The sequence below is a fragment of the Onychomys torridus genome, chromosome 6 (genome assembly GCF_903995425.1).
Source record: "Onychomys torridus chromosome 6, mOncTor1.1, whole genome shotgun sequence".
NCBI lineage: Eukaryota > Metazoa > Chordata > Mammalia > Rodentia > Cricetidae > Onychomys > Onychomys torridus.
The window spans coordinates 98,941,057-98,957,008 of NC_050448.1; the positions used below are offsets into that span (position 1 = coordinate 98,941,057).

At 39.4% G+C, this 15,952-nt stretch overlaps 1 protein-coding gene across 2 annotated transcripts in view; it reads left to right on the forward strand.

Moving 5' to 3' along the window:
• The window catches only part of Prss12 (serine protease 12), a 66,766-nt gene that overhangs the window by 42,028 nt on the left and 8,786 nt on the right, over positions 1-15,952 (forward strand). For both annotated transcript variants that reach the window (XM_036190896.1, XM_036190897.1), the window contains exons 7-9: positions 4,345-4,550; positions 6,702-6,780; positions 8,464-8,586. In XM_036190896.1, the coding sequence (XP_036046789.1) occupies positions 4,345-4,550; positions 6,702-6,780; positions 8,464-8,586 (408 nt within the window). The remainder of the gene's footprint in view (positions 1-4,344; positions 4,551-6,701; positions 6,781-8,463; positions 8,587-15,952) is intronic.

The following is a 15,952-nucleotide window of genomic DNA, read 5'->3' on the forward strand; positions in this document are numbered from 1 at the left end:
CTCGAGAGATGGCTGGCCAGCAAGCCTAGCCCAAATAATGCCTTAATGTTCAATGACAGATCCTGTCTCGAGGCAGTAAGACAGAGAGCAAAGAAAAAGACACCTAACATACTGCTCTGGCTTCCACCTGTACTTACTGACATGTGCCCCTGCACACTCATATGTATCATCACACACAAAACACACACATCTATAGCATAGAGGGTTGTGAAATATAAGCTAATATACATGCTACCTAGTTCATAGTAGATAACTAATAATGATTTGTATTTACAAAATATACCCTTAATTATATGTGTATCTTAAATATTGATCAACTGAGTTAGCTATTTCTGTGTAGAATATATTTTATTCAAAGTGGTGTTTGTGTTTTATAAAATTTCAATATTTTTGTTGTTGAAATCCTCTGGCATACTGCCTTGGTTTTTACCTACATGCTGGCCTAGTTATTTTATGGTCAGTATATCATCTGTAATACTGACCTGTGGTCTTCTAAATATGTGGTAGAGAATGGTAGAGTGGTCTACTCTAGGGGCACAGGTGGATTTAGACAATGTTTGGTTTCAAATGTCATTTGCTCTCTGTATTTCTGTCATTCATTCCTCCACTTGCACATGAATGATTGCTGTTCATGGTTTCCATTCCCAGCTCGGGTATCAAGAAACGTTCTGTCTAACACTGGTTGCTTGGCCGCCTATGCTTTGCCTTGAAATTGTTATTTAAATGAGAATAATCTCAATATCCGATAAATCTAGGTATACTTGCATGGTTTTATGATTTCCAACTGAGAGGACATGAGATTTTGTACAGGAACACACATACAATTGTAGACACACATGTGACTTGAGAAGGACATCTTTTTTCCCTTGTCCATTTTGAGTCATAAAAATCTTTGGCAACACATTTATTTGCAGAAATCAATCCAGAAAATGTTGTATATACATTTTGGAGATCTGCCCTGCTGCCCACAATCTCATGTGTGAAGGAGCCTGTGCAAACAGAATCAAATTAGAAAGTATTTTAAAGAAGGAAAACAGAAATGTGGTCATAAAAGCCAGGAAACATGAGCGGAACTAATATGATATGGTTAGCGTGAACAAAAAAGCCAAAGCATTCTTCAAGTATGTGTTCCATGATGTCTGACGAAGTATAGCATATGAACCCACTCACTGTTCTTGGAGTGCTGACAGAAGATGCTAAGATTAGTTGAATTCACTGAGGCAGAATAATCAGTCAGGATGGAAATTCTAATTGATTTGAATTTTGTGTGAATATGGTTCAAGTGGGCTTGCTCTTAAATAGCTTATTGATTAGAGTGGCATTCTTTTTTTTTTTTTTTTTTTAAAGATTTCTTTATTTATTATGTATAGTGTTCTGTCTGCATGTATCCCTAAAAGCCAAAAGAGGGTGCCAGACTCCATTACAGATGGTTGTGAGCCACCATGTGGTTGCTGGGAACTGAACTCAGGACCTCTGGATGAACAGTCAGTGCTCTTAACTGCTGAGCTATCTCTCCAGCCCTAGAGTGACATTCTTAACCAAAATTTAAAGTGGTATGCCACCACCACTGTTTTAATAGAGATGTAAAATTAAGTGCACTTACTTGTCTTCCATTTAAATACTCGCAAAGGACTTAATCCTCATGTAGTTGTATATGCTGTTTCAAATAAAACACTATTTGACTTTGCTTTCTGCTGTGATAGACACCACCTCAAAAAACGACTTGGGAGGAAAGGGTTTCTTTCATCTTATGTGGCAGGTCACTGTCCATCACCAGGGAGGTCAGGGCAGGAACTCAAGCTGGAGTAGAGGCAGGATCAGAGGGAAGCACTGCTTACTGGCTGCTTCCAGGCTCATATTCTGCTGCTTCTCCTCCAGCCCAGACTCACCTGCTGGTGGTTGTACTGCCCACAGTGGCTCATCTACATAATTTAACAATCAAGAATTCACCACCATAGACATATCCACTGGTCCAGTCTGATTGAGACAATCCCCCAATTGAGAGTCCTCAGTAACTCTGGGCTGGGTCAAGTTGACAGCTAAATAAATAGAAGACGCAGTTACAGCACCCTATAATGTCCAGTGGAGATAAATCTGACCCTGTTGTCCATTTAGAAATAACTAAGGGGAAAAATACTTAATTGATATATAACACATATAGTTACTGTCCTCCTGGAAATTGTGTTTTGTTTTGTTTTTTGAGACAAGGTTTCTCTGTCTAGTTTTGGTGCCTGTCCTGGAACTCAAATAGATCTGCCTGGCTCTGCTTCCCGAGTGCTGGGATTAAAGGCGTGCACCACCACCACCCAGCTGGAAATTATAATTTAAATTTCCTCCTTCCACTACAAATGTATGTGTCTGTGCATGTGTTTATACATACAAATATAGATATTCATAGTTTGTACAATAGTATGAAGCACCTCAGCACTACCACCAAGCTTAGGAAACACAGAGATACTGTACCTTTAAGTACCTAATGTGCCAATCACACTGTTCCTGACTCTACTACCCAAAGTAAGAACTCTCCCAATTTTTGTGTAATCCTGTTGCATTTTTTTTATAACTTTAAAACATGTGTTTTCCTTAACCCATACTTGGGTCTGTTTTTAAAAATCTGATTTTGAAAGTCAGTTTTCCTACATTCGGATCTTCATTTACTTGTTTTGTTTCTGTATTGCTTTTGAGATACCACTTTATACAAGAGGGTGTGATTTGTTTGTGTCCATTTTACTCAGTAATATTCACATCTGTCAATATACAGTTTACCTCATGATTGTATTAACACTGTGCATATATTTGTAGCAGTGTATTTTCTATTATTATAACTGAAAAGCACAGGCTGAGTAATTTATAAAGAAGGAAGTTTGTTTAACTCACCTTTCTGGAAGGTTGGAAGTTTAAGGAGTCTCACCTAGTGAGGACCTTCTTGATGGCAAAGACTGTAGCACTCAATGGCGAGAGGGCTAGTCCAGGAGACAGAGACCAAATGCCTTTATAAAGGACTTGTTCAAGGGAGATTTTTAGGGAGTATACTCAGGAATAGAACCATTAGCATGTTGACTATGTATATACTCAAGTTTGTCCAGGGCTGCAAGTTGCTTTCTCATGTGGCTACACTATTTACACACTCAGTAGCAGTGGCAGTTTTAATTTATGAATAGCTAGTGTTTACCTCATCACTAATCCCTAATGAGATCAAATAAATTCCCATTTGTTTACTGGCCATTAATATTTTCTTTTATATAAAATGCAATGTTTGGGCATCGATTTTATTGGGATTATTTTATTTGGGATCTATCTTGCTTTTAAGTTTTGTAATTTTTAAAATTTTGTGTAATTTTTAGGAGTTCTTTGTATAATGTATGTTCTTTTCTCTGTTATAAAAGTATTTATCAACAAATACATTTGTAAATGTTTATTATAAATATGAGCTTTCTGATTTATCTCTTACTTTCCTTAGTGTGGTTTTTAGTAAAGTGGAATTCTTGATTTAAGTTGTTAACTTTATCAGTCTTTTTATCTTATTTATATCTTTAATATTTTTTTCTAACTTTGATTTGTTAAGGATATTTTTTCCTGATTCTAACTTTAATGACTTTCCCTTTTATAATTGTGTTCAGTAGTTTATTAGTAATCGAGTTAAAGATGGAACTTTTACTTTTCATTAACAAAGTTTTTGGATTTGTTTATCTTCAGAAAGTAATATTAAAACAACAAAAAAAGAGAAGTACTCCAAATAATTCTGCCTTCCATGATTCCCAGCTTTTTCTGTGTTAAGAATTGTATCTATTGCTTCAAAGGAGGTGAAAAAAATCAGTCTTTAGGTTCTCTGGTAATTGTTTAATCACATATTTTTCTTGGTAATGTGATATTAAAAGAGTGAAATTGGAGAGGGGGGTGACTTCATTTCTGACATCTATTATGTGTGACTTTCTAAGTAGAAGCTAAATTAGAGTCATTTGATTCTTTAAAGTATTTATGGAACGCACCAATGAATAATGTTAAATGTTTTGAGAATCACAAAAAGTGATTTCTTGTGCCGGGCAGTGGTGGCACATGCCTTTAATCCCAGTGCTTGGGAGGCAGAGGCAGGCAGATCTCTGTGAGTTCAAGGCCAGCCTGGGCTACAGAGTGAGAGTCAGGAAAGTCACAAAGCTACACAGAGAAACCCTGTCTCAAAAAACAAATAACAAAAATAAAAAAACCAAACAAACAAAAAAAAGTGATACAATTCATACTAATTTTAATATTTGGACCTAAGGAAGAGTTAAGTTGTAGTGTGTTGAAATCTGTCAGATGCTTGGCTGGCTGACCCTCCACATCTGAGGAATGCTCTGTTTCTAGGGGACCTGCCAGAGCAAGGACCATGGCTTATTTCGGGGAAGGAAAGGGACCCATCCACATGGACAATGTGAAGTGCACAGGAAGTGAGAAGTCCCTGGTGGACTGTGTCAAACAGGATATCGGAAGGCACAACTGCCGCCATAGTGAGGATGCAGGAGTCATCTGTGACTATTCTGAGAAGAAAGCGTCAAGTAGTGGTCATAAAGGTACGTCACTTCTGGGCCACTAAGCAAGTCGAGAATTACTAATTCCCATCACGAAAGTTGGGTTTTGTTAACAAAATCCTTGTGCAAAAGGAATGCACATAGCCCCTTGTTTGTGTTCGTATTTGGAGCTGCTGGTGGTCAGCGGTCAGAGTATGTCTTCATAAGGCTTACAGAGGGGAGGGAGTAGGCTTCCAGCACCTTGCAATCTCTGAGATCAAGTCCTTGTCCATTCCCAGCCATTTCTGTATTGCTCCTTTGAATGTCATACAGTTGTTCAGGTTGTTACTATCCTTAAAGACTCAGGGTTGAGATCATTCTTATTATTACTATTTTAAAAAGCAGAGGTAACTTTTAAGAGACTTTTGTTTTGATGTTTTGAGGTAGAGTCTCACTCATGCTCTGGAACTTTTACTACAGCCCAGATGGTCATAAGATCATAATGAACCTCCTGCCTCAGCCTCCGGAGTGTTGGGATTATAGTCATGAGCCACCACACCTAATTAAAGTCAAATTTGAAAGGATAATTTTTCTTTTGAATATTTTATTCCAGAATATTTTAAAATTGAAGGAAATTGAGAATACAGTACAATATTGGCATAATAAGTTGCCCTCTCATATTTATAATTCTAAAAAATTATTTGAATATTGAAATTGTATGAAATAATAAATACTGCTTAAAAAAAGAATGAGAGAATTAGCATGTTTGAGAAATCCTTGGTTATTTTTTATAAAAAGAACACGCATTTTTGATCTGGATTGATGTACATACTTTGGGATCATTTCCATATCCTCTCTCTAACAATTGTTGAGATAATACAAGAGCAGGATTGAATGATGCTGACATGGTTTTGTGATTCTCAGGGGCTTCTAGCTGTGTTAGTGATACTCAGAAGCCTGTTTTCCCTAAAGACAACTTAACTTGTTTTCCTAAATACATCTTTCTCTAAAAACAACTTAATTTGCTAAATTCCTTTCAATAATTCAAATTATACTTACATATAGAATATAACAAATTCCTGAGGCAGTTGAAAAGCATAGAACTGTATGTGCAAACATGTTTTATTTTGATGCTTTTCCATTGTAGACAGTGTTTCCATTCCTCAATGAAAATGTTTCACCCCTGGCTACCTGACAGAACTGGGCTCATTATCTTCTTGCTTTCTGCTGCAGTTCAGAACTTGGTGACTCTTATAAGACAATTAAACACAAGTGATTGGTGATTGGTCATCCGATAAGATACTCTTATAAAGGAATCCAATCTTGCTTCTCAATTCTTTACTCCAGTGTACAGCTTAAAAATGATTTTTGTTTCTTAAAGTCGGGTGCTTTTTGCCAGAATGATGTACACTGTAAGTTTTGCTTGCTTAATATTAGAGCGTGACTTTTCTTGGCATCAGATACACTGGCCCAATGTGGAACATTACTGCAAAGATTTTCTCACAGTGCCATCTGTAAGACTCATATCCAAAGTGATGAGGGTCAGGTTTTGATGGCATGCCCCTAAGATCATTTGGCAAATCCATCATCTTGGTATGCATTGCTGCACCTCTTTCTTTGCCAAAAATTACTGCTGGCTCTCTGTGGACTCCCTTGCCTAGTTACCTTGGATCCATTAGCACTGATTTGGTCTTCATGTTCTTGGCACAGTTACCACCCTTCTTATACAGACAGAAAAATAGCAAAAGCAAAACCACCTGTGTGTATGCCATATACTTCATATTTTTAACTTATTTATATGCTTATAAATAAACAGCGTATACATTTGTGTATATATACTTTAAGAAACCACACCTACATAAATTCTTTGTAAAATTATTTTAAAATTTAGTCATGCCTTATATATTTTCTTTTCTTTTGTATACATTTGCCACTTCCTCATATATTTCATTGAACTCTTCTATGACAGAAATGTTACCTTGGGAAAGGTAATCAGGGTCATTGTAGCTACCTATGAAATCCTTCAGAGCCTAATGATTGGAAACGTCATAAAGTTGCTGATCTACTTGCATAAGACTGATGTTAGGTTAAAATATAACTCTTATTCTTATTGCAAGAGAAATCATGCTACAATTTTCTGAGAAAATTCATTTTAAATAGAGGAGGAAGTACCAGGGGCAGGTGTTAAGTATTAGTAACCCCTTTCTCTTTCAGAGATACTCTCTTCTGGGTGTGGACTGAGATTATTGCATCGTCGACAGAAACGAATCATTGGTGGAAACAATTCTTTAAGGTAGTAAAAGGTTCTTCAAGCCAATTTTGATATTACAAGATCATTAATGTATGTGTGTGCTACAAGTGTTCCAGACCCAGGGTTATTATGCATGGGGCTTGCTTTATCATTTTATAAATTAAATAAAGTTACACTGTTCCTGCCTTTTTCTAAAAGATTTATTTATTTTTGTGTGCATTGGTGTTTTGCCTGAGGGTATATCCATGCAAGGGTGCTAGATCCCCTGGAACTAGAATTACAGACAGTTGTGAACTGCCATGTGGGTGCTAAGAATTGAACCTGAGTCCTCTGGAAGAGTAGCTTGTGCTCTCAACTGGTAAACCATCTCTCCAGCTCAGTTTTTCTGCCCTTTGATGTACATTTGATGTGTGTGTGTGTGTGTGTGTGTGTGTGTGTGTGTGTGTGTGTGTAAATGTTATATATACCATGTTATTACATCACTTTTTATGACTCATGGTATGCATCATACCATGTATCTGTGAAGAGTCATTTAATGGAGGAGAATTGGGTTCTGTTTTATCCATGTAAATGTTTATTCACAGTCCTTCAGAAGTTACCACTCCTCATAAATTTTTGCATTGGCCAGTGACATGGCTTGCTGGGTTCAAGGTGCCTGTAACCAAGCCTGGTGACCTGAGTTCAGTCCCCAGAACTCATGTGGTGGCAGGAGAGAACTGACTCTCACAAGCTGTTCTTTAACCTACACACACACACACACACACACACACATGAATGAAAAGCCAAGAAAAATTATAATGGCAGCTTATTCCAAACCAGAAATATATGTCTGATGTATATAAACCTTGAAAGGCATTAGCACAGGCATTGTGAATAGAGGCCTTTAAGTTTTCCATTGCATGTCTACAAGTTAAAATTTAAGATGGATGTAAATAATAGCATTTCTTAATGCACATTTACTTTGTAAAGTGTCATATTAATGAGATTAAAAACTTACAAAAATTGGGGTTGGGGATTTAGCTCAGTGGTAGAGCACTTGCCTAGCAAGCGCAAGGCCCTGGGTTCGATCCTGTGCTCAAAAACAACAACAACAACAAAAAAAACCAACATACAAAAATCTACACATCATTGTATAGTGTTTGAATATTGAAAGGACCATGAGTTTTCATATATGGCAAGAACTTTGGGATCATTACTCGGGGAGGGGACAGCAAGGGATTACAGTGCACTCACTAAAGTGACTCTTGGTCCTCAACCAAACCAAGGAGTGTAGCTTGTGCATGTGTGTGTGTGTGTGTGTGTGTGTGTGTGTGTGTGTGTGTGAGTGCGCACGAGCCAAGGCATGAATGAGGATATTTGTTTCTTAGTTGAGTGATTTTTAAAATGAATTGGTGGGGAGCCGGTACTCCTTTAGGGCTGTGTGAGTAAGCTATGTATGTGACGTAGGGAAGTAGAGACATTACACTGGACCTATGGAATATAATGAAGACAATGTGCTTCCAAGAGAGTCAGAGATTGGTGGAATTTATCTAGATGCCTGTCGACAAATTTTCAGAGTTGCTGATAGCTATGGTCTATTGAGTTGTGTGGGCATCGTTCTCCATGTAGGAAGCATCTCATGGTTTCACTGTGCTTTGAGCTCTTCCCCCAACCTGCACTAAAGCCATTGTTTTACCTGATGCTTTTCTTTCCTCTTCTCTCTTGAATGTGTGTCTTGACTTCTAGGGGTGCTTGGCCTTGGCAGGCTTCCATCCGGCTGAAGTCATCCCATGGAGATGGCAGGCTGCTTTGTGGAGCCACCCTTCTGAGTAGCTGCTGGGTCTTGACAGCTGCTCACTGTTTCAAAAGGTGGGTGTCCCTCATTCCAAGCGATATGATTTCCTCTAGTTCATTCCATGCTCAGCAGCACTGAGGGTGGCAGAACCGGGTGATATGCCTTCCCTGTTTGCCCCGCAGCACTGTGAATATAAGGGAGGTGATGCCAGGAACAAGAGCAAAGAGGACTCAGGAAACAAACTGAAGTTCTCTGGTTAAAATAAGTCTGGAACAAGGAAGAAGGGAAGGGAGGTTTGGGGAGAGGAAACAGATATGGTGGTGCTTTCTTCAAGTGTTTATCTAAGACATGCAGGTGTAAAGACATATCCCTGTACTTTGGAGGCTGAGACAGGAGGATTATTTAGTTTGAGGATAGCATGGGCTGAACACTGAGGTTATCTCAAACAAACAAGCAAGCACACAAACAGCACACACAATCAAACACAAATATATCTGATGAGAATTCATGTGAACAGAGGGTTCTCCCCTTCTCGCCAGTTCCCGTGAAAAACACACAGAAGCTTATATTAATTGTAAATGTTTGGTTGATGGCTTGGGCTTATTACCAGCTAGTTCTTACATTTAAATTAACTCATTTCTATTAATCTATGCTTTGCCCCGTGGCCCGTGGCTTACCTGTTTTCTGACATCTTATTCCTTGGGTGGCTAGATCACGGCTGCTTGACTCCGCCCTTCATCTCCATCTTTAGTTTGAATGCACTGCCTAACCTTATTCTGACTGGCTATTGGCAAAAACAGCTTTATTTATCAACCAATGAGAGCAACACATATTCACAGTGTACAGAAAGATCATATCCTTATAGAAGTAAAATTGGTGTATATTATTTGGTTACTAACTCTGAGGAGGAAGGGATGTAGCCATAGTGCTTTTAATGCTTCTATATTCTTTTTTGTTTGTTTGTTTTTCGAGACAGGGTTTCTCTGTAGCTTTGGAGCCTGTCCTGGACTAGCTCTGTAGACCAGGCTGGCCTCAAACTCACAGAGATCCACCTGCCTCTGCCTCCCACACCACCACCGCCCAGCAGCTTCTATATTCTTGATGGCTTGTGTATTAACTTTCTCTGTACCTTCTTGAAAGCCACAATACATCTCTTTCATTCTTAGCTTTTATGGCATGTAGTCCTATTCTAACAAGAGTCTCCTCTTGTCCTGGACATTTTATCAGCCCATTCTGAGCTCTTCCCAGCTCACTGAGCAAGCTGCACTGGAAGGTCAGTGTCCAGTTCCAGAGCTGTCCTTGAAGTGCCTCTGGCTCTCCCTGTTTCCTGTTTATTCACAGGCTGTCATAGGTATTCATTTCTTTCCATTAACTTTGGCATTTGAAAATGTATGCCAACATTTGACAAATGCTGATAATTACTGAAGCATGGTGATGAACATAAGGAATTGCGGTATACTATTTTAATTTTATACGTGGCAAAAATTGCCTAATTAAGAGTTTAAAAACAATGTGTGCCATATGGTTGAAGAATTCTTACAAGTAAAACATTCTTTGTCTCTTTTACACAATATTGTGTGGTGCATTTATACTGTACTGTGTGTTCCTAGTCTGTCTGTGTAGATTCATCTTGACTAACATATGAACTGTCACTTCCGCTGTAGAACTTTACAATTTATTTATTCACCTACTAGTGGGTAGTTAGTTATCCTGATTCTTACAGTACTAAAGAATAGGGCTGCAGTAGACATCTGTGTAGTGTTTGTTGGGTGTTTATATTAATGCCTTCTATCATAAATTATATTCATATATGCCTTAGGGTTCCTATTGCTGTGAAGAGACACTATGACCATGGCAACACTTATTATAAAGGAAAAACATGTAGTTGGGATGGCTTACATTTTCAGAGGTTTAGCCTGCTAACACCGTAGTGTGACATGGTGTCATGCAGGCAGACATGGTGCTGGAGCAGGAGCTGAGAGTCCTTACCTTTTGGCTCACAGGCAACAGGAAGTGGTCTGACTGTCACACTGAGTGAAGCTTGAGCAAAGGAGACCTCAACGCCCATCCCCACAGTGACACACTTCCTCTAACAAGGCCACACCTACTCCAACAAAGCCACACCTCCTAATAGTGCAACTCACTTTGGGGCTCATTTTCTTTCAAACCACCACAATATCCTTTGCCTATTTTATATATCATTGTCTTTTTATAGAGGATTTTATTTTTCATATGTTTTACATAAAAAGCCTTTGTTGTTATGTGTTACAAATATCTCATCCTGGTATGGATCACACTCCTTTATTGTTTATAATTCCTTATCTGTTTGATTTCTCCTTTTGTTTGGTAATGTAGGGTCTTATTCAGCCAAGTCTGGCCTCAAACTCACTATGTAGGCAAGGATGGCCTTGACCTTTTGGTCTTTACTTCTCAGGATTAAATGTGTGCCTATTACACAGTTTTTTGCAGTGATGGAGATCTAGCCCAGGGCTCGGTGTACTCTCTGTAGGCACTTGACCTTCTTAGCTATATCCCCAGCTCTGGCTATGGTTCTTGTTAGTATCTAAGAAGCTTTGTGCATATTATTAAAAAACCTTTCCCTAGCCCAGATGTAGTGGTGCACACCTTAATCCCAGCACTCAGAAGGCAGAGGCAGGCAGATCTCTGGAGTTCTAAGCCAACCTTGTCTAGATAGGGAATTCTAGGCCAGCAAAGACTATATAGCAAGACCCTGTCTCAACAAAACCAAATAAGACACTTCCCCTAGTTCCATGTAATGATCACATTGTCTTGTTTTTCCTTTAAAATATTGAAAGGTTTTTGCTTATCGTTTACTTTTATGCCTAGTATATGGTGTGAGGAAGGGGCCTGGTTCTATACTCTTCTTTACAGATGGTTTCCATGCTTTTCTGTCTTGAATGTTTCCATTTTCACCCACTGACTTAGGTTAACTGTGTCACACACTGAATTCTCACATATCTCCTCGCTTGTCTGTTTCATTATTATTTGTAGAGTTGGGTTCCATGTTCAAGATGCTTCACAGGACAGAAATCCACATTCATATGTTTGCTATGTTGGGTCTATAAGAAATATAACTAAGTCTGAAAATTCACCTAAATACAAGCTGTTTTAAGACATTTCTGTGTCATATGAGAAGCAGAGACAATGGCGATTACAAACATTCACCACCTTAACAGGTACCTACTGGATCCCTAGTAATACAGCCAAGAATGAGACAGCTCAGATGCTTGTTCTTCATACAGTGTATGGTGTTGCTGTAAGAACCCAGGAGGAAAAGAGACAATGTTTCCATGACCAAATTTAGAATACCATCTTTAAAGTGTATTCTTTTCACCACATTATTAGATTCATTTGGCTTGCTAAATGTTAAGGTTCCTGGGTTCAATCCTACATCTCCTGGGTCTTGGAGCTAATACTCAGGGGTGTGCATTTAGATCTTAGTCTTATGTACTCTAACATTTCTGTTCCACTTATTTGGTGAATAGGACAGAATATGGGCTAAACATGTAAAAATAATGACAAAGTGGAATATAGAATGGAGCTGACAGTTGCTTCACCTTATCTTATTCAACACATTAGTTGCTAAACTGAAAATGGACCCTGATGATAAGCTACTTACACTTAATAAATAATGCATTTGGAGACAGAATTGTGATGGCAAAAGATGATGACAAACTGATTCCAATAAGCAGTGCAGATAAGGGCGGAACAAAATGCCACCTTTAGCCCCAGTCTAAACACAGCACATGGAGAAGACGCATGGAATAGTGTGGAACACTCCTACTGTGTGTCAGTGTGTAATGTGGTGTCTCACAGGTTGGTGTGCAGCACCACTGCTGTGTCAGTGTGTAAAGTGGTGTCTCACAGGTTGGTGTGCAACACCACTGCTGTGTCAATGTGTAAATCAGTTTCTCATCAAATTCATTTGCTGACAGAACAGGGTCCAAATAAAGCAGCGAAAAGCCTTGCTGTTTTGTCTTCGCTCAAAAGACTGTTGGGAAAACAGCATCAGTTTTAGAAAGGACTGTGCCCTGTCTTTTGAGCTGCACCATGAAGTAAATGATACAGTGCACTGGGAGGGGAAAGCAGGAGAAAGCAGAGAGCATGTGGGTGTTGACTGTTGCTTCAAGCCACAGATGCTAGCAGGAAAGGTTTTATTTCCTTTTCATGTGTGTGTATGTGTTTATGTATCGATGTGTTCATGTGTCTACACATGTGCATGTGGGGCATGTGCGTATATGTATGCATGCATGTGGAGGCCAGAAATCATTCTCAGGTGTCTTAACTGCTTTGCACCTCAGTCAAAATTGAAAAAAAAAAAACAAAACTATTACGTGCATGAGTATATTGGTAGCATGTATGTATATGTGCCACATGTGCCTGGTCCCTGTAGAGGTTGGAAGAGGATGTTTGGTCCTCTGGAACTAGAGTTATAGACAGTTGTGAGCTGCCATGGGGTGCTGGGAACTGAACCCAGGACCTCTCAAGAAAAACTGGTGTTCTTAACCACTGAGCCATCTCTCAAACCCTTCCACCTCATCTTTTTGAGAAAAGGCTCCCACCACACATGGAGCTCACCAATTCAGTCAGCAGTCTCTACCATCCCCGTCTCTGCCTCCATATCTCTGGGCTCACACACGAGCTACTGTGGCCAGCTATTGTGTGGCTGCTGCTGAGGATTTGAAGGAAGGTCCTCACACTGGTGCAGGAAGCACTTGGCCCACTGAGCCATCTCATCAGCACCATGCTTTTTCCTTGAAAGACGGTGTCTTAGTTTCTTTTCCTGTTGCTGTGAAAAGATACTCTGGCAAAAGCAACTTAAGGGTGAGTGGGTTTGTTTTAGCTCCCATGCAAGGTGCAGCACATCATAGTGGAGAAATCAAGGCAGCAGGTGCCTGAAACAGCTGATCACATCACAGTCACAGTCAGAAAGCAGAGGGATGAATGCTTTCTGGGACTCAGCTCTTCTCCATTCATACAGCCCAGGATCCCAAACAGGTAATGGTTCCACAGTGGTCAAGACCTCAGCTTTGATGAATGTAATCAAGATAATCCTCCACAGGAATGCCCACAGGTCCATCTCCAAGGTAATTCTAGATTCTATCAAGTTGGCAATTAATACTAACAGTCAAAGTTGGACTGGACCATATTGTAGGGTGAAGATGGTTTTTAAATTTATTTTAAATTAAAATGTAACTGTTATTTCTCCCCTCCCTCCAAGCCCTCCCATGTAATCTCCATACATATCCCACCCCTTGACTCTCTCTCGAAATCATGGCTTATTTTTCTTTAATTATTACACACACACACACACACACACACACACACACACACACACACACACACTCATCCCCCTCATCCCCACAGAAGACTAATTCTCCTTAAGGACACATTTTTAAAGTTTTGTTGCATTCACATAGTAGAAGGTAGCAGTAGGTAGTGTTGTGGGATTGCAATGTTGAATCTTTTGGAACAAGTATTTTGACAACAGTGAGAGTGGAAGAGAGGAGATGTCACCCGTGGACCAAAGCCAGGATAGCTCCTGAAAAGCTCTGATGTGAGGTCTAATTTGTATTCTCATTTTACACTCTAAAACCACAAGGTGAAGCAGGCAAACAAGATCTTGCGAAAGCATACATGGCAGTCAGCAAGTTGTTAAGGGCACTGACCCATTATTTCATCTGTTTCTCCAGGTCATTTTGTTCTGGTAGCAAGTGAAGCCAGGCTTGACAAATAGGCAGTACAAGCTGTGCTTTAGGTAGACCACTGATAAATCGCTATCTACAATTGATCTTTTCTACCGTATTCTACTTAGTAGCATAGTGATGTGAAGGCATGAGACATTTAGAGAATGACAGAGTAGTGCAAGTATTATGAGCAAGGTTATGGGGTCTGTGGTTTGTCCAGTGGATGGAGAAGAGAGAATCAGGAAAACCCTGGCCTTCTGGGTTTGTGAATCTTTCCTTTGTTTGGTACTGGAAACCACCGAAGTTTTCTGAGCCTTTAAGTATGTTCAAAGAGCATTTTCATTGGGGACATTTGGGAGAGGTCTGAAGGAGGAAAGCAAATGGGTAAAGGTATCTTATAAGTTTGAAATTGCATGAAAAAAAAAAAAAAAAAAAAAACAACCCACAACTCTTACGTCTCTCGTATGCATTTTTCTGGAATGAATCAAAATTGTTTTTACCAAATGATCAAGACCCACAGTGGTAGGAACTGGAAGTGTTGTGTGCAAGGACCCTAATTTCATATATTTATACTGGAGGGAGACCAGATATATGGATGTAGTAATAAAGGAGATAGGAGGTAGCAGGAGAGGAGAAGGGAAACCCTGGAACAGCAGTCAGAAGTTGGTAGGATATAATAGAAGCTGGGATGCGGCTAGCAAGACTAGAATCTTGGAGGGAGGATGTTGAAACTTTTGTTTACAAACCATTTTTTTTCTACTCTGGCCTGCCCCTTCTACATATTGCTTAATGTCCATGAAGCCCTCATTTATGTTTAAATAACATAGTAGATACTCCTAAGTGCTCTTACGTGATTAAAGTGGGTGCACTGTCCCCAGCTGGTGGGTGCAGTTAGGAATTGGGGGCTTTTTAGAGAACAGTGGTTATTCTAAATGGAGATCACCAGATAATTTTTTCCTTCTGTCATTTGGAATTCCTTTTATATATGAAGAGTGTAAAATAAAGACAGATAATTAGAGATCAGAGGAACAGATTAGGATATCCAGCACTTTCTATGCTTTAGAAGAAAAGGGAGATTCTTTTAATGTGAGTAAGAGGGAAACTGTTGGCCAGCATGTTCTATGTCCATATGACTTGGTCTTTAAGCTTTATTGGATCTGGTGGTCTTCTTGTTTGAGGTGTCTGAGGAAGCTACTCTCATTTTTATTTGAGTAAGTTTATTAAAAGGCATATTGCCAGTTATTAGTTCTTCAAACAAGCTTCAAGATTTGATTTTCTGGATTCAGGGGCTTTGGCTCAATTCTCCTTTAATCATAAAACACTGAAATTTGCATGGAGCAGTGGTCAGGCCCTGAGAAGTTCTTTTGAATTTCATTTGGAGATGCAGGAAAATAGTTTAATTTAATTTAAGGCTTCCTTGGACGAGGCCCGGATTTCGTATTCGCTTATGTTCTCTGCCTACTTTCCTTTCATCCAGCATTGAGCCTCTGTCTATGTAGAGATATGCATACTGGCCCTGTTTGGCTCCTGTTCTTGAAGTGATGACATGGACCAGCACTATAGAGCAGCATTGTGTGGACAATGAGAGGTGCTTGGTATCTGCTGTGTGGTTTATCAGACCGATGGAAACTCTTGAGGTTTGTTTAATCTTTCAAAGTCATCACTGCTTTGTATCAGAACCGTCTAGAGGAGATGGCTTAGATTGGTTGAACCCAAATTCTGTTGTTTTAGC